Genomic DNA, 20,967 nt, shown 5'->3' with positions numbered 1-20,967 from the left:
CACCAACCTTGTTGGCCATTTCGGGAGTGTGGAGATCATTCAGGAAGGGAATGGACGTCCCGTCTTTGAACGTGACGGTACGTGCTCCGAAGTCTAGTGAAATCCCTGCCGCACACAGAAAGTCCATTCCCAGCAAACAGTCCTCTTTTATTTCAGCGACCCAGACTGGTTGGCAGGCAGAGTAGGTCTCTATTTCGATCAGTGCCTCCCACCTCCCCAGCATGGGAGCCTTTCCCCCGGTAACTGTGGTGAGTTGAACATCGGTTGCTTGCGTTTGGGTTCCGGCAGGCACGAGGTCTGGGTGTAGGAGCGACGCAGTTGATCCTGTATCCAGGAGGGCTTTGGTCCATTGGCCATTAACCAACACAGGCACTCTACAGCAGTTGGCGGTGAGTGCGTTATGGGGAAGAAGAGCATGGTTGACAGGGTGGTGAGGCACTTTTGCAACAGGTCGTGTGTCATTGTCTTTGGGGAGCGAAGGGTGGCTCGGGTCGCTCCCCTTTACACCGAGCCCTGAGCGTTTCCCGGCTCCTGTAGGGCAGAATCAGGCACTGTACAAAGGCGCCATGGGTGACCTCTTTGGTGGCATTTCCAGCAGACTTGGTTCTGTCGGTCGTCCGGCGACATCGCTTTGCGTTCGTAGCCCGTTGGGTACGAGGTAGGTCCAGGAGGCTGAATGGCTTGGGCTGAATGACAGGCCGTACAGAGACCTGTCTGTGTTGGTAGTCCAAGCCTTCTGTGAGTATGTCTTCCACTGCCAATGCTTTCTCTAGTGCTGCCTCCAAGGTCTGTGGGTCAGCGAGTCGGACTTGCTGGCGCAATGGGAGGGGTAAGAGGCCGCGAATGAAGGCTTCTTTAGTTAACACCAAGCACGTTGCGTCATCAAACTCAGGAAATCCCCTTTGTGCGAGGTAACTCAGCTCAGCCGCAAACACTCCTAATTTTTCTCCGGATTCCCGCACTCGTTCGTTGAACCTCTGCCTCATCACAACTGCAGGAGTGGTGTTCCCAAAACGGCTCTTTAAGGCCCTAAATATAGCTTGTGGATTTCCTAGGTCGGCTGTGGTCACATCCAACAGTACTCTTCTTGCCTCCCCTTCCAATGCTGAGACTAATTGAACAGCCTTTTCAGCCGGGGACCATTCATTGGCTGTCGCTAGCAGCTCAAACTGGGCGCAGTATGTTTCCCAAGATGTGAGGCCGTCATAACGTCCCAATTTTATGCGGCTGCCCATGGGGACGGGGTTTGGGCCTGGTTTTTGGAGAGTACCCAAGGCAGCAGTAAGTGCAGTAGTCAGAGCCGGAACCAGGTCAGCGAGTTGGTTAGCAACAGCCATGGAACTAACAGGGGCTACGATGGGGGGGCTACACCCGTCAAGCCTCCCCCTAGTAGCTGCCTCCGTACCTTCGCCGGACTGGGGGTTAGACTTGGAATATGGTTCGTCGAGGGGAACCTTAGCATTTCTGTCAAGAGCAACTGTTGCATAAGCATTGTTAGCTTTATTAGCATCAGCATGGTTCCCTGCTTCATGTGGGTTAATAACACCGCCTTGTGGTTCCCCCATCATGGACATTATGCTGCCTCTAGAGCTATTAAGAAAATGTCCAAAAGCACGCTCCATTGCCATGCTCATTCTTTGCATGAAGTCATCTTCTATTTGAGCTGTACTGTCTTTATGTAACTCTGGGATAGACCTTGGTTGGCCACCCACTTTACCTTGACGATCTTTCGGGGTGGTGACGTCATCGTCGTCTGTTTGGTTGAAGTCCGGTCTGCACGCATGTTTATTTACCTCTCTCTCAACGGCGCGTGGCCCGGCCGTCGCGGTAACATGGAATGGGCTTTTCTTCACAAAATCGGGGACTTCAGTCAGCAAAGTGGCGAGTGGTGAGTTAGACCTTTCTTCCCTTCTCCTTACAGCTTGGCTTGCATTAATTGGTTTTATCATTGGTGTGTCCGGCGGAGTGTATAGGTTAAAGAGGTCGGACCCTCCGATTCCTCCTTCAGCCATCTCGGTCCAACGGTAGCAGCTAGCGGTGGTAGTAGCTAGCGGTGGTAGCAGCTAGCAGTGGTAGCCCGCGCGTGTGAGGGAAATGGAGGCTTGGCTATCCCACTTCAGACACCAGTGTAGCGTTTGCGGTCCGACACTGCGGGGCTAACTAGCGGAATGAGGAGGACACAGAGTGGCTGGTGTTTAACCGGAGAACCAGGCTTTATTGACCTTCCCGTACAACTAACTAACGGGGTTGGAGGAGTGCCCCAAAACAACATAGCGAAAACGAAACCTGGCTGTTCCCGCCCCCTATCCCAACTGGCCTATCAGGCTGAACTAGGGCAACTCCTTCCCCCCACAAACTCCCCATCAATCCCCCCCATAGTCCTGCTGGGTCGCTACAGTATACTAAAAGTACCGTGAGGAGAATCTCGCATGTTGTCTCCTTCATGCTAACCCTGACCTACTGTACCATCGCACGTTACACAGTATGTGGATAGACCAATTGGCTCTATCAAATAATGCTCCCACTGCAGAATCACGTTATTTTACACCACTACTCACCCCATGTACATTGTTTTATAACGTATATATTGAATATTTCAGGGGTGCAGTATGTGCAATGTATGTAATGAAAAAAAATAGCACTTCAAGAAAAAACATAAATAATCAATTAAACTAAATAAATAACATCAACTACAAAAGTGTAGCAAGTATTGTTAAAACTTGTATATATTTGTGAATGGGATTATGCATGGGTTTATATATGTGTGGTGAGACGCAGGGGCAGAGCCCTTTGTAATGATCAGGGCCGTCACAGCCAATGGCTTGCGTCTCCACCTTATTTATTCTGAGGTAGCTTTTTGTGTCGGGAGGTGCCACAATTTGTCTCCTCGTTATTTCCTGCTACGCCCCTCCAGGCAACTTGCTACCGCGCTTGTGCCTGTTGCTTGCTGGTGCCTGCTGGTGCCCTGCCTTGGTTGGTGATGCGTGCAGGTTGTTGATCGCGTAACAGTCTCGGTGTGGATTCCAACCGAATGCTAACATTCAGCTGTGAGCCACTGGCTTAAGTAGGAAGTTGCCAACTTCCTGGTACTGCCGATTGTGTCGTTGCCGACTGCTGTTTTTGCCACCCGTTGTTTACCACCAAAGCTGCCCAACTGTCCTGGGCTAGCCTGGAGGATAGCGGCGAAGACGCTAACGACCACTCTTTGAACGTGATCTGTCTGTTGACTTGTCCTTGTGTGTTTCCATCTGCCCGTGTCGCAACTAGTGTGTGTCGGTGTGTGTGTGTGTGTGTGTGTGTAGAGTGTTGGCGAGTGCGTGCGTGTTTGTCCTGGGGAAGTGTTTGGTTTAATTTGGGGGATTTTGTTTATAGTTTATCACGCATGTTTAAGATCCTTTTTGGCCTGGTTCGTGTGTTTGTTATATTTTGTTTTCTTACTGATTTCCTTTTTGTGAATTACATTTTGTGTAGTTGTGTTTATTGTTTTGTTTGGTCGCTTGTATCTACCCTCATCTCTCTTTTGTTCCTTCGTTTCCAGGCGCTGAGTGCCCACCGCAGGGAGGCAACTAGATCCTTTAGGTGGTGGTGCCCCCTTCCCGAGTGTGGTTTCACGTGTGTCCTCTTGGAATTTCTCTTTTATCATTTTGATCCTGTGTTGCTGTGTGTATGTGCGAGCACGAGTGACTGGTTGGTGTTTATGTGTCTCCCCCCTCCGTCTCCTGGTATCTTGCCCCCCCTGCTGGTAAGCCTCAGCCCTAACCATCCTGTCTATCCCCTACATACCAATTGATTTAATTTATCCTGTTTGTTACATGTGGAACACACATGTTTTAGTTAATAAAAACAACCTATTTTTGGAACTTCGTCTCTGGTGCCGTCAGTCAACGAACGTGTGTGCTATATAATTGTTTGGATTTAATTGATTAGTATATCCCTGGGTGCAATCCCTAGGGTGGCGTTGTCGGTTAGCTTGTTTTTCCCCTTAATGCCACATTTGGCGTTGTCGGCAGGATGACTTTCTAAAAACACCAGAGGCGTATGTTCCGATATTTATAGGTTGTACATATATATATATATATATATATATATATATATATATATATATATATGTATGTATGTATGTATGTATGTATGTATGTATGTATGTATGTATGTATGTATGTATGTATGTATGTATGTATGTATGTATGTATGTATGTATGTATGTATGTATAAATATATATATATATATATCTATTTTTTTTTTTCTCCCTTCACTTCAGGTATTTGGATTGACCTTTCTCTCTGTCTGCGTGAGTGTATGTTGGCAAAAACAGCAGTTGTCTTGACCGTCGTAGCAGTTGGCTGCTGTGCTCCTTTTACAGTGGACCAAAAACCTCGCTGGCACAGGTAAATCATAGTTTAGCCATGAATATAGAAGAGCTACAAGAGCTGAGGGAGTTGGTGGCACAGCTTAAAGCAGATAATGAGAGATTGAACCTAAGACCGAATCCAGCACCTTCGGGCGATGCCTTACTTGCTGAGCCTGGGGCCTCTGTGGCAGAGAGATTGGTGTTCGTCCCCCGTGATAGAAAGTGTCCCATGTTTAAAGGAAAGTCAGGGATTAAGGTAAATGAATGGATTGAAGAGGCAGAGGCATGCATGCGGGCACGTCACCTTTCTGTGAATGATCAAGCTTTCTTTCTGTTTGATCAGTTAGAAGGGGAGGCCAGAGAGGAGATAAAGTATCGCCCGAGCACCGATAGAAATGATCCCAAAAAGATCAAAAGTATTCTCCGGGAATTGTACGGATGCTCTCAGTCTTATGTAGCCCTGCAAGAGGCTTTCTTTTCGAGGAAGCAGCAGGATGGTGAAACCTTGTTGGAGTTCTCTTTGGCTTTGATGAGTATTATGAATAGAGTAAAGCATCGTGCACCCGATGGTTTGGTGAATGCTGAGGTTTTGTTACGTGATCAATTCTCTGAGCATGTTATCAATGGTGCTTCGCGGAGGGAACTTAAGCAGCTTATAAGACGCCAGCCAACCATGACCATGCTAGAGCTCAGAGCGGAGGCTATTAGGTGGGAGCACGAGGGCATGCCAGGTGGCGCGAGGGGTCGCAGTCAGTCTGTTCCATCCATACATGGTGTCCAGTATGCAGTGCATGGTGGTCATATGCCCGTTTCTAGCAGCTCCACAGAGGGGTCTGAACTATCAGAGCTAAAGGACATGTTGAGACGTCAACAAGAGCAGCTTAATCAACTGTCCCAGAGTGTTGCCACGTTACAGCGCCCTTATCAAAGGCCTCGTGGCAACCCCATTATATGCAGGCGGTGCCAACAGCCTGGCCATTTTGCCCAAGATTGTGACGGGCCAAGGGTTCCTCCTCATGCCCAGGCCTTCTCGGCAAACCACCCTAGGAGCAATGGACAGTTTTCACCTCGTCCGTCGGCGGGAAACTAGCACCCACCGAACTGCAGAGCCAAAGTTCTGGTGGGGGGTTGCCTGGCTCGAGTAACGTGTCCGTCGGATCTAGCTTAATCTCATCATGTCCCCATTTAGATGTACTCATTGGTGGGGTCCCGGTACCATGCCTAATAGACACCGGGTCAATGGTGTCTACCGTCACCGAGACCTTCTTTTTGAATCACTTTGAACCCTGGGGCTCTGACCGTCTGCGCTCTTGTCAATGGCTACAGCTCCGGGCAGCCAATGGGCTGAGCATACCCTACGTCGGCTATTTAGAACTGGATGTTGAGCTTTGTGGAAAGTCCATAGCACAGTGCGGTGTTCTGGTTGTGAGAGACCCACCTGGGGGGATTGGCCTCCAGGCACCTGGTGTGCTCGGCATGAACATTTTGAATAAATGCTACCATGAGCTTTTTGGGCAGCATGGTCTGGCCCTCTTCGGACTGCCCTCTGTCTCTCAGGCTCATGGTGCTGTTGCTGAGGCCCTACAGCGGTGTCATTTTGCAGAAACTCACCCCATAAGGCCAGGGAGGGTCAAAGTCCGTGGAGGCCGAGCCCATCGTATCCCGGGTGGCACTATGGTTATGGTAGCTGCTACATGTTCAGCACAGTTTTCCGACACCTCGGTATTGTTTGAGCCCACGGACAGAGGACTTCCTGCGGGCTTGTTGGCCTCGCCATCTCTGATCCGGGTGAGCCGTAGTACTAGCTACATACCGATAGTTAATGTGGGCACGGAAGATGTGTTACTGTATCCTCGCACCGATTTGGGAAGTTTGTGTTGTGTGCAAGTGGTGAGTTTGCCCGCAAGTGTCACCGAGGTCAACACTGTGATGGCCACTGTTGCCTCCCAGATGGTTACATCATCAGTACCATCCCAGATTGAGGAAATTGACCTCTCTGTCTTGGAGGCTTCAGACCAGGAAAGGGTCCGGAATTTGCTACAGCGGTTCAGCGGAATCTTTGCCTCCCATGATGGGGACCTGGGTTGTACTAACCTCCTCTCTCATCAGATTCCACTAGTCGATGAGGCGCCAGTTCGACAACGATACAGGCGTATCCCCCCATCGGAATATGAGATGGCTAAGGCTCATATCAATTTATTGATGGAGGCACAAGTTATCACTGAGAGTTGTAGCCCATATGCGTCCCCTATAGTGTTGGCCCGAAAGAAGGATGGTAGTCTCCGCATGTGTGTTGACTACCGCCAACTAAACGCGAAGACACGCAAAGACGCTTTCCCTCTTCCTCGCATCGAGGAGTCCCTCGATGCATTGACAGGAGCCCACTGGTTCTCTACTATGGACCTAGCCAGCGGGTATCACCAGGTCCCTGTTGCGGTGGGTGATCGTGCCAAGACGGCCTTCTGTACACCTTTCGGCCTCTTCGAATGGCAGCGAATGCCATTCGGCCTTTGTAACGCGCCAGCAACCTTTCAACGGTTGATGGAAAGGATTTTTGGGGACCAGCAATGTCAAACCTTGTTGTTGTACTTGGATGACATTGTGGTCTTTTCTACTTCTGTTTCCCAACACCTGGAACGTTTGGAACTTGTTCTGGGGCGTTTGCAGCATGAGGGCCTTAAGGCCAAGTTGAGCAAATGTGCATTTTTCAAACAGGAGGTTGGCTACCTCGGTCACGTCATTTCGAGTCAGGGGGTGGCGACGGACCCTAAAAAGATTGAGGCAGTGGCTAGTTGGCGTTGCCCTAGCACCGTCTCGGAGGTGCGTTCTTTCTTGGGGTTCGCCAGCTACTACCGCCGGTTTGTGGAGGGTTTTGCCAAGGCGGCGGCCCCCCTCCACAAGCTGGTGGCGGCGCTGGGTGGCACTAAATCAAAGCGAGGCCCGGGCCAAAGTTTGCTGTCCCATTGGTCTGAAGAGTGCCAGCAAAGCTTTGATGCCCTAAAGAGAAAGCTGACCACGGCCCCTGTCCTTGCCTACGCCGATTTCAGCTTGCCATTCATCTTAGAAGTGGATGCGAGTTACAGCGGATTAGGGGCTGTTCTATCTCAGGAACAGGGGGGGAAGGTGCGCCCTATAGCTTATGCCAGCCGTGGTCTTAGGCCCACTGAGCGCAACATGTCCAACTACAGTTCCATGAAGTTGGAGTTCGTCGCGCTCAAGTGGGCCCTCACCGAAAAGTTTAGGGAGTATCTGTTGGGGCAGCGCTGTATTATCTTTACGGACAACAATCCCCTAAGTCACCTGTCTACTGCAAAACTAGGAGCATTAGAGCAGCGCTGGGTTGCCCAGATGGCTCCATTCGACTACGAGATCAAATATCGCTCCGGCAGACAGAACCGCAATGCGGATGCTCTGTCGAGGCAGAACCCCTCGGACCATCCTGTTTTGGCGGATTTGGCCCTGGGCACGACCCTTCCAACTGCCTTACAGCAAGTTGAGCAGGCACAGCCAGTAACGCAGGTGGTTCAAGCGGTGGTTACGGCGTTCCCTGATAACAAAACCTCCCATTTGCACTCTAGTCAGGAACAAGATCCCGTCTTCCAGGAGGTTGTGCCACATTGGAGGCGAGGTGTTAAACCTGGGCCTGCTGAGAGACAGCGAATGTCCAAGTCGGCATTGGTTCTCTTACGCCAGTGGGACCGACTAGTGGAAAGGGAAGGTGCCATATACCGTAGGGTGTTTCGTTCAGACGGAGCAGAGGAATATTTCCAACTGTTGCTTCCTGCTAAGTTGAAGTCTGATGTTCTGACCCAGCTACATCAGGAGCATGGCCACCAGGGGGTGGAGCGCACCTTGGACTTGGCCCGTAAACGGTGCTATTGGCCCGGGATGTCCTCCGATGTGGCTCGTTGGTGCCTTGAGTGCGAGCGATGTCAAACTGCAAAAGACACTAAACCCCCAGCACGTAGCTTCATGGGGCATTTGTTGGCCTCAAGGCCAAATGAGGTGCTTGCTGTGGATTTCACGTCACTGGAACCGTCTCGGTCGGGTGTGGAAAATGTTCTAGTTATGACTGACGTGTTCAGTAAGTTTTCGCTGGCCATCCCAACCCAGGACCAGCGTGCCTCCACCGTGGCAAGAGTGCTTGTCCATGAGTGGTTTTACAAGTTCGGTGTCCCTGCTCGCATCCATTCCGACCAAGGTCGTTGTTTTGAGGCAATTCTCATCCAACAACTTTGCCAGCTCTATGGTGTGGAGAAATCACGCACCACGCCCTACCATCCTGCCGGTAATGGCCAGTGTGAGCGGTTTAACCGCACCCTACATAACCTCCTCCGTACTCTGCCAGCATCTCGAAAAAGAGATTGGGTTGCGTGCCTCCCACAGCTGCTCTTCTGTTATAATACCACCCCGCATTCAGCAACCGGTGAGTCCCCTCACTTCCTGTTGTTCGGCCAGGAGCCACGCCTACCGCTTGACTTTTTGCTGGGAACAGTACCCGACCCTGTAGCCGGGACGGTGCATGATTGGATTGACGAACACCAAGCCAGGCTGCAAGTCGCCTTTCAGGGGGCTGAAGGCCGGCTTCGAGCTGCAGCCGGTAAACGGAAAGAGGCCCATGACCGTCAGGTTAAAGATCTACCACTGGGGGAGGGTGAGTTGGTCTACCTCCGTAACCTCAGTAGGAGGGGCTGCCACAAAATTCAGGACCTGTGGAGCCCAGTGGTATACGAGGTTATCAAAGCCCCCCCAGTAAACGGGGCGGTGTACACTATTGCTCCAGTGACTGATCGGAGCAAAGTCCGACAGGTACATCGTGGTCTCATTAAAGCCCGGCTAGGGAGCGATGCACCGGTAGGCCCGCCTTACACAAGTCCGCCAGTCGTTGAGACTGTTGTCGTGACGGAGGACGACATGGATGTTGATCTGGCGTTCTTGCCCCCGACGTCACTGCTACATCCAGTAGCGACGCCTGTTGTTGCCCTTGCCTGTCCGGGCCCCCAGGTGTTGCCTGCTGACCCCCCAACAGTAAACACCAGTATCCCAGCCAGCCCCTCCCCTAGTCTAGACACTCAAACTAGTACTAGCGGAGAGGTTCATACTGACAGTACACCCGTAGTACGGGTGGTAGAGAGTCTGGATCAGGTAGAGGTCAGTATGCCAGTACTATCGCCAGTGGTCCCAGAGTCGAGCATTGGTGGAGTGGCTCTACGCCGGACATGTAGAGCCATGGCAGGCCAACATTCTAACATTCACCATTTACCTCAGACAGCCGGCCAGATGGGGGTGTGCCCCAGTGGCCCTGTGTCGAGTCCAGTTGGTGCTGCTCTTCAAACCCAGGGTTCGAATGGGGCTGCCAACCGGCCTATCGTCGGGACGCCGACTGAAAATGTGGGGGTAGATTGTGGTGAGACGCAGGGGCAGAGCCCTTTGTAATGATCAGGGCCGTCACAGCCAATGGCTTGCGTCTCCACCTTATTTATTCTGAGGTAGCTTTTTGTGTCGGGAGGTGCCACAATTTGTCTCCTCGTTATTTCCTGCTACGCCCCTCCAGGCAACTTGCTACCGCGCTTGTGCCTGTTGCTTGCTGGTGCCTGCTGGTGCCCTGCCTTGGTTGGTGATGCGTGCAGGTTGTTGATCGCGTAACAGTCTCGGTGTGGATTCCAACCGAATGCTAACATTCAGCTGTGAGCCGCTGGCTTAAGTAGGAAGTTGCCAACTTCCTGGTACTGCCGATTGTGTCGTTGCCGACTGCTGTTTTTGCCACCCGTTGTTTACCACCAAAGCTGCCCAACTGTCCTGGGCTAGCCTGGAGGATAGCGGCGAAGACGCTAACGACCACTCTTTGAACGTGATCTGTCTGTTGACTTGTCCTTGTGTGTTTCCATCTGCCCGTGTCGCAACTAGTGTGTGTCGGTGTGTGTGTGTGTGTGTGTAGAGTGTTGGCGAGTGCGTGCGTGTTTGTCCTGGGGAAGTGTTTGGTTTAATTTGGGGGATTTTGTTTATAGTTTATCACGCATGTTTAAGATCCTTTTTGGCCTGGTTCGTGTGTTTGTTATATTTTGTTTTCTTACTGATTTCCTTTTTGTGAATTACATTTTGTGTAGTTGTGTTTATTGTTTTGTTTGGTCGCTTGTATCTACCCTCATCTCTCTTTTGTTCCTTCGTTTCCAGGCGCTGAGTGCCCACCGCAGGGAGGCAACTAGATCCTTTAGGTGGTGGTGCCCCCTTCCCGAGTGTGGTTTCACGTGTGTCCTCTTGGAATTTCTCTTTTATCATTTTGATCCTGTGTTGCTGTGTGTATGTGCGAGCACGAGTGACTGGTTGGTGTTTATGTGTCTCCCCCCTCCGTCTCCTGGTATCTTGCCCCCCCTGCTGGTAAGCCTCAGCCCTAACCATCCTGTCTATCCCCTACATACCAATTGATTTAATTTATCCTGTTTGTTACATGTGGAACACACATGTTTTAGTTAATAAAAACAACCTATTTTTGGAACTTCGTCTCTGGTGCCGTCAGTCAACGAACGTGTGTGCTATATAATTGTTTGGATTTAATTGATTAGTATATCCCTGGGTGCAATCCCTAGGGTGGCGTTGTCGGTTAGCTTGTTTTTCCCCTTAATGCCACATATGCAATAGCTAATAATTATTCAAAATATCCAATAATACAAACATTTTATTTTGAGTTACGTTATTTCAATGCATAGATATTCAGTGCTTAGAATTCAATGGGTTTTTATTTTCAAAATCCGATGGCACAGATTTACTTCCATAAGTGATGCACAACACTGCTTAGAGGGCTCAAAATTAACACTCGCCAAACTGGGTAAAGTAGTCTTAAGTTATTGAGTCCACCCGCCACTTTGGCTGGACACATCTTGTCCTTCAGCTGCAGAGAGCTGAGAGCAGTCAACAGTAGCCTATATAGACACATTTTGAAATAAGCCATGGAAGAACTACTCCAAAAACATTCACAACAATCTATTTAATTTATCCTAGATTGTAGAAATATGTATAGTAATTAATTGAATAGGCTGTGTTCAATGTATAAAGTTTGGTTTTAATTAAAAGGAAATGTTCTAAAAATGTTTATCATTATTATGATAATTATGTGTATAGATAAACAATATACAGATATAGATATTAATATTATTGTTCTATGGGCCAATGGACCAAGATGACATGCTCAAAGGTAATTAGAGTGAAATGCAAGGGTTATGGTTATGCAAGTTCACACTGTGCTACAAAATTTATTTTTATGCTACTGAATTTTTGTGCTTGCTGGCACCAGTGCTACCACTTAAAAAAAATAAGCGAACAGCCCTGGATATGCATTTATAGTTCTTCCTTAATGTATTTACTGTTTTTATATTCTTGCTTTTAACAGGATGAGTTGGATGACACTGCACAGGTCTGGAACACACACACCATCAGGCCATCGAAAAACCTTAACGTCCCCAGCGGTCGGCCGAACGTGATGTTTGCATTACCTGAACTCTATGGGACAAGAGACTTCCTTTCCCCAATTGAAGATTATGATTTTCAACTGTGCAAAAATGAATGTATCTTTCGCCAGACCAAACCGTGTGATCCAGATCTATATGAACTATGCAACATCTTTATGGCTGAGTCCAATCTCACTCTAGCAACAGATTCATATCAGGCAGTGAATTTGTACATGCACCTCAGAGAGGCCATCAGGGCATGAGTGTAGGTCAGACGTGTTTAGTTGTGTCGAGCTTGGAAGTGGCAGGATTTTTTGGTCACATAAGTAATTCACCTTGCTGTCCTTTTCCTTTATAAGTTTCCTTTAAAGTCATAGCTCAACATCTCTAGCTTTTGGCAAATGTTATATTCCTTTAAACGATAGTTTAGAAACACAGAAATGAGGGGGGGCTTTATAGACAAAGCCTGTAAAAAGTAAATCAAATGTGTATCAATTTCAGAACTTTACTTTAACAAATGTATCACTTTTTTCAGTTAGAATTGTATTTAACAAAAAAGGGAACTGGCTTCAGTAACTAAATGTGAATACTTATTCTGAGTCTTTCATGATAGAATATCATTGGATTTCAAATGATGGGACCAAAAAAATGTATGTATCTATCGAACTCTGAACTTCTGATGGCCAATCAGTACAAATATTGACATGTTACCGACAGAAAAGCATTTTAAAATTATCTGTGCATTTACAACCTGTCGTTTCAAATACTGAGAGAACGACAACACACGCTATTCATGTTTTTGTTGAGAATGGAAGATTTTTTATTACTGTAACTATATTGCTATCCCGTATGTGGAACTCTGAATAAACAAAAAATTGCCAAACAAGTTTAGTGCTGTTTCCTGATTTTTTTCTCCATATTTTTCACTGGCCACATGACTATGGCGCATTTCCACTGCAGGGTGCGGAACGGATCGGATCGCAAAGGTGCGGGTCGGATCGCGTTTCCACCGCCAAAAGTGGGCGTGACCCGGACTTTGCCGTACCCGTTCCGACCCCATTCTAGGGACTCCTCCGTTGCGGTACCCAAAACGAGACCAGACGCCTGAAAGGGTACCCTGGAATTCTAGCTACACCCCCCCTCCGTTGATTGGTCGACAGAATCGTCACTTCCGGGTGACGCGGGGATAAAAACAAACAAACAGTAGCCTCAAGGTATTATTCTTTACAATTAACATGTCGCGTAAAAAGCTTGCTTGGGCGAACAAGGAGGTGGAGACGTTCGTCTGCATTCTTGCGGAGGAAGACGTTGTTTACGATGTTTACGTAGCTGCCGCGGCGATTGACATCCGGCCTACCACCAAGGGTACTGTCGGCAGTGGAAACGCGACCTCGGAACTGAGCTGGGCTATACTGCCCCCTCCCTACCGCACCTTTGCGATCCGATCCGTTCCGCACCCTGCAGTGGAAATGGGGCACTAGATGAAAAACTTAATGAATTAATAATTGTACTTGTTCAAGAACAATTGACTTAATTATTCTTGTAATCAAACTAGTATTACTTTTCATACCATGACAAGTTCCTGCAGTCTTCTTAATGTCACATGATGTTGCTGTGGTGTCAAGACAGCTGATTGTATACAGCAGGGGGTGCGGTCGTCCTGCCGGTTCAAGTAGGATAACCTGAAACCTGTATAAAATCAGCTGTCTTGACACCACAGCAACATCATGTGACATTTAGAAGAAGACTGCAGGAACATTTACAATCAAAACATGTCAGGGTATGAAAAGTAATACTAGTTGTATTATTATGTACACTATATTATTATCTACACTAGTAGTTAGTTTCGTCGTCTGAGACGTCTCGCCCTTCGTGACACTCCTCTGGGATCGAGCTCTTTCAACAACAACCGCACATCCTCTTTCCTCACACGCAGTCGATGCTCCCTGCATTTAGCGTACATCCATCGGTACCCGTGAAGCTGTCCAGAGTAGGCTACTGCAGTTGGTCGCTAATAAAATCCACCAGGACCGACAGGTCAGAGTAGCCTACGCCTTGCGGCGAGAGTGTCCCCTATCTCACAGTATCCTCTTCAGATGTCTCTCACTTATGTGGAAGGCGTGCCTACTGGCAAGTATTGATTTGATGTCCGAATATTTGAGGCCAAGCTCAAAATAAACATTGATAAATCCCCCAAACTCCATCGTTGTGGTTGTTAGTTTTTTCCTCTGACCCGAATGACGCGACCACTCGTTTGACCGCGATCTAGCATCTAGGATTGCTCTTTCTTGGGTCCCCGGATGTTAACACTGAATTTCGTACATTGAATTTTGATAGTGACTTTGGCGGACTGAATTTCTGGACACTGAAAATATTTGAGTTGAATATTTTAACGTTGAATTTTTTAACATTGAATTTTTTAACATTGAAAAATGAAGGTGAATATGATATATTGAAAATGCAAAGAGTTAAATTCAGAGGCAAAAAATTCAGATAGGTTATTTCAATGCATAAATATTCAGTGCTTATAATTCAATGTGTTTTTATTTTCAAAACCCGATGGCACAGATTTACTTCCATAGGCTAACACTGGATGATTTAAGTTAGGCTACTTGGAGGCTATGGCTTTTCAAGTTCAAACAGCTGACCACATGAGGGCAAAAAACACAAAAGATCTCGCCAAAGTACCAGCAAATCTTAAGCAATAAATATCGCATCTTACCTTTATTAATGTGCCAGTGGTCTGCAGATGTATCCCGCTGTGTAGCCTGCGTGCCTGCTGCCTAACCACATCCATTTAGTTCAACAGGTTTTCGCTCTGACACTGTCCATCCATGGTACTAGCGGTCTGGTGCTTTTTACCTATGTATTCAGGCTAAAATTAATTGACTGTCTGGTGCCTCATCATTGCATACCAGCCATAGAGTATTAGTATTAATATCTCATTCATTGTCCAAGTCAGGCTGGCACCTCATACAAAAATAATCCACTACGGTGCCGCAGAGGGGACATCTAGTCACGACTGAAAAAAGGCGAGATAGCGATACAACCAAAGCCCGACATTCTCTGATCCTACCTAGTTAATAATACAGCAAAATGTCAAAAAGGAGTGGACAGGACATCAGAGCTTTTTTTAAAGCCAAGCAATTGAAGCTGACATGCACAGTAAGTGTGCTAGTGTCTTATGAGCTCAGCTAAATTAATATTTATTCTAGAAATATATTGTAATTATTGAGGTTTTTTTTTAGCTAGCTAGCCTCTACCAGCGCGACACACTGTTGGCTAGCATGCCTGGTGCTACTGGAGTGTTTTGCCCTATGTGCTTTAACGTTTAGCTTTCCTATTTAAATTAATTTTGAATTTACAACAGTACGAATTATTTATTTTATTTTCACTTCAATGACGTTTCGTTAGCAGTTTTCAGACTCCCCACTAGATGGTCGTAAATCATCCATATTATTTGTACCAAGTAACAACCATGGTACCAGGCAACCGCACACTCCAAACCTATATTTTGTCAAAAACCAATTACAATATTGATAACAACCAACATACAGTGGTCATAACATTACAATAAAGGTTACAAGACTTTTGTTTGCACACCACATAAATCTCATAAAATAGAGGGCATAATCAATTGAGTTAACACATTTTTATTTATTTATAAGGAACAGGAACCAAGTGCATCAGAGCTTAATGAAAGGCAGGAACTGGTAGATGGCAATGAAGAGGCGAGTTGGCAGAAACAAGTTCCTAAAAGGAGAAAACACTGCATTTTAAAATAAATAAATAAGACAGAGCTAAATCAATTAAGTTATCAATCTTCTGTCTTTGTTTACATTTGATCAGGGAGAGGAACTAAGTCAATCAGAATTTAGTGAAGCTAATGTTGGCTATAGCTTCAACGTCAATGATAGAACTTAGAAACGATCAAGATAAATCGTTCGCTGCCCTCGGTCAAACTACGACAAAGGAGTTTGTACAGATTGTCATCATCATGAATAAATATAGATACGTTACGTTACCTCCTCCGGACCTCTTCTCCTCAAATGCATGAGGCTGCAACCGCAGCAGATTGGAAGTGCGCAGGAAGCTGTCAGGTTCAGATTACACAGAGAAGGAGCCGCCCACCGTACCACCCACCCCTCCCCCATTCTAGAACTACTCATCCAAATGTTATAATTGTTGCAAATTGTTGACGGCTGTGTGCCGTATCCAGATGGATTGGTTCGCATCTGTCTCGCGCTATTAACATTCATTTTTAAAAAACTGCATTCAAATTTTTTTTATTTTTTTTCTGGTGGGGACAAAATGAGTCTTTACGAAAACTGGTGGGGACGCGTCCCCGGCGTCCCCGACGCCTATGAACATAGGACCTTTTTTTTTTTTTTTAAAAAGGGTCCTAACATAGAACCCGGGGAACATAGGACCCGGCGGGGAACATAGGGATGACCCCGTAATAACGACTGCACAAATGGGAATACCCTTACTTCCACGGAGCACATGAAGCGAATGCTTCTAAAACAGTGTGTTTGACGGGCCTTTATTATGCAGTAATAAAGGCCCTTTAAAATAAACAACTAAATTGGCTGTTGCCTACGTTGCGTGGCGGTGTGACTAGCCTACTTGGAACAGACTTGGAAGCATTGGAAGGCATCGACAAAATGGCCGGGTGAGTTTCAGACCGAGTTTGTTAACCGCGGGACGAAAACGGTAGTCTCCCGACTCCCGGCAATATCGGGAGTGTCCCGGGAAAATCGGGAGGGTTGGCAAATATGACATCAGCTGCTGATGTCACCCTAGTAGGTGGAAGACATATCTTAAAACTGGATGGATGGATGATCTACTGTCTTGTTTGCACTTGGTTGGCCTATTCAATTCAGTGTGTCCTAGAACTGGAGGTGCTACAACTGCTGGCTTTGGTAGGCTACTGCAGCTAGTTAGCATCTATCTATTATAGGCTATTTAGCCTATTATTGTAAGGGTGGGTTCATATCATAGGCGTAGCCTATTATAAGGACACCGGGGAAATGTCCCAAAGATATCCATTGAAAAGCTGCTCATTGGCGCACGGTTGCATTGGTACATGGACCTATTAAAAGGACACCGGATTGAAACATGGCGTCCTTTACATTTCTATGGAATGGGATGCACAGACATTTTCAACTCTTGCAAATCAGTAGAAAGAATAAAAAGAATAAAAAGAATAAAGTAATGCTGGCTAATGTCATGATTTTTTTTTTCAGCCTGGCCCACATCGCAGATGCTATAGATGAAATCCTGAGAACTGAAGTTGGGACCGATCACCTTCTCCTATTTCTCGAAAACATTAGCCATGTGCTGACAATTGAAGCAGCCGAAGGGGATTTGCCCGATGAGGAACGGGTCTTTCAGCTTTTATCCATGGCCATTCATGAGCTCGATGGAGCACGTATGCAAGCCATGTCAAGGGAGCAGCTGCTTTATCTCCTGGAGAGCCACTTCAAAGTTGGAGACATTGCGAAACAGCTTGGAGTAAGCAAGCGGACCATTCGAAGGAGGATGACTGAATATGGTCTGTCTGTGAGACAGACATATTCAAACATTACAGATGAAGAACTCTGCAGAGTTATATTCCAGTTCATCTCAAATTGCCCAAATGCAGGTATAAGGACTGTGACTGGACATCTGAATTCTCTGGGAATAAGGTGAGGACACTTATTGTTGAACTCATTCAACATTCATCCGACATGCTTATGTAAATGTGCTCACAAATCAAATAATTGATGCAACCTCATTGAAAAAGAGACTATTACAGGACAATTGATTGGAAGGTAAACACAATAGGCTACTACCTTGTAGAGCCCGATCCATTAATATGCTGGCCGATTTTAGTTTATCTCAGAATAATGGTCATCGGCCAAAAACATTTTTTATCAAGCAATAGTGTTTCGTGAAATGCATTGCTGCCATGGATGTAGCATAATGAATAGCATTAATGCTATAGCCTACTTACAGCAGCAGCAGGTGTGTTGTAATACATTTGATTCATTTACACTACATTGAGAGTTAGTTCCCCCTGCAACCAATAGCAGAGGCATTGGTAATCTCTTGACTGTTATTGATTTGCAAATTATATAATAAAGTACACTTTGTAAACTGCTATGTAAACAAGTATCTGTCCTCCTCAAGAGTCACACAGCACAGGGTTCGTCAGGGTCTGAAAGCTGTTGATCCGGTTGGTAATTTTCTCCGTGGGCTTCAGTTAAACACGGTTCCAAGGGTTCCATACAGCGTTCCGGGTCCTCTCTCCCTGTGGCACATTGATGGGAATCATAAACTGATACGGTATGACCTTTAATGAGGCATTTTACAAATATTATTTATTAATTAATTTATTATTAATTTATTATTGTGGTTTTGCAAGAATGTAGTGCCAACATTGTATTACCCATATTCCCACATCAGATAAGTGTTTTCGTAACTCTTCACAGGTGGAAAATTGTAATACATGGAGGTATTGATGGATACAGCCGGCGGATTATGTTTCTCAGTGCCAATACCAACAACAGGGCTTCCACTGTACTCCAGTGTTTTCTGACTGCTGTCGCTGAACATGGTTTGCCACAACGCGTACGAAGTGACAAGGGAGGAGAAAATGTTGAGGTGGCCAGGTTCATGCTTGAACATCCAGAACGGGGCCCTGGTAGGAATTTATTTCATACTGGTTGTATACTTGTGATTTTGTTGAAACATTTATATAAAGCTGTTTAATCAATAATGCAGGGACAAACAAATGATGAAACTGTACCGTGACAAAACAAACCCCAAAAAGTATTTTTCTCTTTCTTGCCCATCCGTCCAACTGATATAAATCAGACAGACGTAGCCACATCACAGGGAAGAGTGTTCACAATCAGAGGATTGAAAGGCTGTGGCGTGATGTGTGGGTCATGGTGGTGTCAAACTACTACCACACCTTCAGGTACCTGGAAGAGGTTGGATTGTTGAATCCCGATGAAGATAGCCACATCATCTGTCTCCACTACATCTTCCTACCAAGACTGAACTGGCATCTGAGGGAGTTCATCAAGATGTGGGACAGGCATCCCCTTTCAACAGAGGGAAACAGGTCCCCACAACAACTATGGGTGGCTGGCTTGCTTTTGGAGCCACAACAGGATCTTCATCTGGTAACACTGATTTCATTGTAAAACACCTGATCATAAAAAACAAACATATCCAATATTACGATTCTTACAACATGTGGTCCATATTTCCACAGGCTGATGCTACAAACTGGGGCATTGACTGGGAAGGACCTGTTGCAGAACCTGACCCAGTGGCTGTGGTTCAGGTTTTACCAGTCCATTCAGACCTGCAGCAGACAATTGAGGAGCATTTAAGGGGTACGATTGATCCATACATGACCAGTGACGTCTTCGGCATGGACCTTTACTGGCAAGCTTTGTCACTTGTTGCACAGCTTCACTTACCGGACTAGTTCTGCTATTTTGTGCTATAAGTGAGCAAACTATTTATGTGACAGTTTGGGTTGATGCATCCAATTTGGGGTTGGCTCATTTATGTCAGGGTGTGGGTGTTTCCCTGTGTTTCCCTCCTGTGTTGATTACTGTTCCCTCCCCTAATGTGTCTCAGCTGTTCCTCGTTGTGTTTGTTATTTAAGCCCTCGTCTTTCCTTTGTTCCTTGTGCTGTCATTGTGGTTTGCTGTGGTTAGTGTTGGTTGTTAGTCCTGCGTGTTCCGTGTTCCTTGTTCCCTCTCGAGTTCCCTGTTGTCTCCCGAGTTCCCTGATTCCTGTGCCTTAGCCTTTAGGTTTGATTAAAGTGCCGTTTTCCTCAATACCGTCTGCGTTTGGGTCCTACCTGCCTGCCCGCACCCGCAGTTCCTTAAAGGTCCCATGACATGAAAATCTCAATTTATGAGGTTTTCTAACATAAATATGAGTTCCCCTAGCCTGCCTATGGTCCCCAAGTGGCTAAAACTTGCGTTTGGTGTAAAACGAGCACTAGCTGTTCTGCTCGCCTTTGAAAAAACGGAGGCTCAAGCGCGCTGATTTGGAAATCTGTGCTCATGACGTCATGAGGAATCTCAGCTCCTCCCCTTACTCTGCCTGGCCCGCCCAGAGACGTTGGCCCGCCAATGAGACTCGACCGTGCGAGCGCCACATGTGTGTGTGTGAATACACACACTGTAACGCAAGTGTTTCTTGTCGGTTCTTTGACGTGTCTTGTATTTCCACAACGAGACTGTCGTGGGGGTTATCTAAGCCATGGTTGAGAAGGAATTGGGGGAAAGGAACTTTGGTTTGACTCGCTGAAGTACATGAACTGCGACATGCCGCCGGTTGCCGCGAGGCACCATCGCCCGGCAGCGGGCAGCCGGCCGCAGGCAGCGCGCGGTTCAGTCGACTTCAGGTTGATGTGAAAGTGGAAGAACCAGAGACGTCGCAGAACCCGACAAAGTCGTTTGTGATTCATAATATCGTCTGGAGGCGCACACAATATGTTATATGATATAGATATCTATGTATTATATGATATTATTTAGATATAGAGCTCCAGGACTGTAACGCAAGTGTTGTACACTTCCTTGTTATTTGGATAACCGTTCTGCTGTTGGTGTGATGGCGCTCTTGTATCTGGTATTTCTACAACGAGACTCGTATTGGGGGTTATCTCAGCCAAGGTTGAGAATGAATTGGGGGGAAGGAACTTTGGCTTTGACTCCCTCAAGAACATGAACCACGACAAGGAGGAGAAAGGGATCTTTGCCGGGCAGCGCTTATGCACCTCCGCCTCCGGCGGTGGTCCCTCAGCGGGGCTCAAGCGGGAGACATTCGCCGCCAACAATCCCTTTCTCCTCCATGTCGTGGTTCATGTTCTTGAGGGAGTCAAAGCCAAAGTTCCTTCCCCCCAATTCATTCTCAACCTTGGCTGAGATAACCCCCAATACGAGTCTCGTTGTAGAAATACCAGATACGAGAGCGCCATCACACCAACAGCAGAACGGTTATCCAAATAACAAGGAAGTGTACAACACTTGCGTTACAGTCCTGGAGCTCTATATCTAAATAATATCATATACATAGATATCTATATCATATAACATATTGTGTGCGCCTCCAGACGATATTATGAATCACAAACGACTTTGTCGGGTTCTGCGACG

The 20,967-nt window shown here is 46.8% G+C and overlaps 2 protein-coding genes and 1 long non-coding RNA gene across 3 annotated transcripts; 2 read left to right on the top strand and 1 right to left on the bottom strand.

The window, feature by feature from the left end:
• The first annotated feature begins 5,101 nt into the window (after nucleotides 1-5,101).
• Nucleotides 5,102-8,058, top strand: LOC132472475 (uncharacterized). Its single transcript, XM_060072081.1, has 2 exons — nucleotides 5,102-6,864; nucleotides 7,931-8,058. The coding sequence occupies exons 1-2, from the start codon at nucleotides 5,592-5,594 to the stop codon at nucleotides 8,056-8,058; spliced, it is 1,401 nt and encodes a 466-aa protein (XP_059928064.1). The 5' UTR covers nucleotides 5,102-5,591.
• Nucleotides 8,059-15,401: 7,343 nt separating this feature from the next.
• Nucleotides 15,402-16,087, bottom strand: LOC132472603 (uncharacterized). The gene is made up of 2 exons (XR_009529118.1): nucleotides 15,823-16,087; nucleotides 15,402-15,550 (listed from the first exon to the last, which is right to left on the bottom strand). It is a non-coding gene; the product is annotated as an uncharacterized LOC132472603 (long non-coding RNA).
• A 97-nt stretch (nucleotides 16,088-16,184) lies between these two features.
• LOC132472585 (uncharacterized) lies at nucleotides 16,185-19,638 on the top strand. Its single transcript, XM_060072290.1, has 6 exons — nucleotides 16,185-16,469; nucleotides 17,044-17,484; nucleotides 17,969-18,124; nucleotides 18,271-18,482; nucleotides 18,656-18,969; nucleotides 19,062-19,638. The coding sequence occupies exons 1-6, from the start codon at nucleotides 16,462-16,464 to the stop codon at nucleotides 19,278-19,280; spliced, it is 1,350 nt and encodes a 449-aa protein (XP_059928273.1). The 5' UTR covers nucleotides 16,185-16,461; the 3' UTR covers nucleotides 19,281-19,638.
• Nucleotides 19,639-20,967: the final 1,329 nt, after the last annotated feature.

This window comes from Gadus macrocephalus, chromosome 14 (genome assembly GCF_031168955.1).
Source record: "Gadus macrocephalus chromosome 14, ASM3116895v1".
NCBI classification, from domain to species: domain Eukaryota; kingdom Metazoa; phylum Chordata; class Actinopteri; order Gadiformes; family Gadidae; genus Gadus; species Gadus macrocephalus.
Note: the sequence above shows the minus strand (reverse complement) of the source record. Positions and strands in the feature narration are given on the sequence as shown.

What these genes read in the sequence shown, in the direction of transcription:
- LOC132472475 (XM_060072081.1), top strand. Translation starts at nt 5,592, where the DNA reads ATGGTGTCTACCGTCACCGAGACCTTCTTTTTGAATCACTTTGAACCC. An exon ending in GCGAATGCCATTCGGCCTTT is followed by an intron (nt 6,865 to 7,930) that starts GTAACGCGCCAG and finishes TTTGCACTCTAG; the next exon opens with TCAGGAACAAGATCCCGTCT.
- LOC132472585 (XM_060072290.1), top strand. An exon ending in CTGAATTCTCTGGGAATAAG is followed by an intron (nt 17,485 to 17,968) that starts GTGAGGACACTT and finishes GTCCTCCTCAAG; the next exon opens with AGTCACACAGCACAGGGTTC. An exon ending in ACATCCAGAACGGGGCCCTG is followed by an intron (nt 18,483 to 18,655) that starts GTAGGAATTTAT and finishes GATATAAATCAG; the next exon opens with ACAGACGTAGCCACATCACA.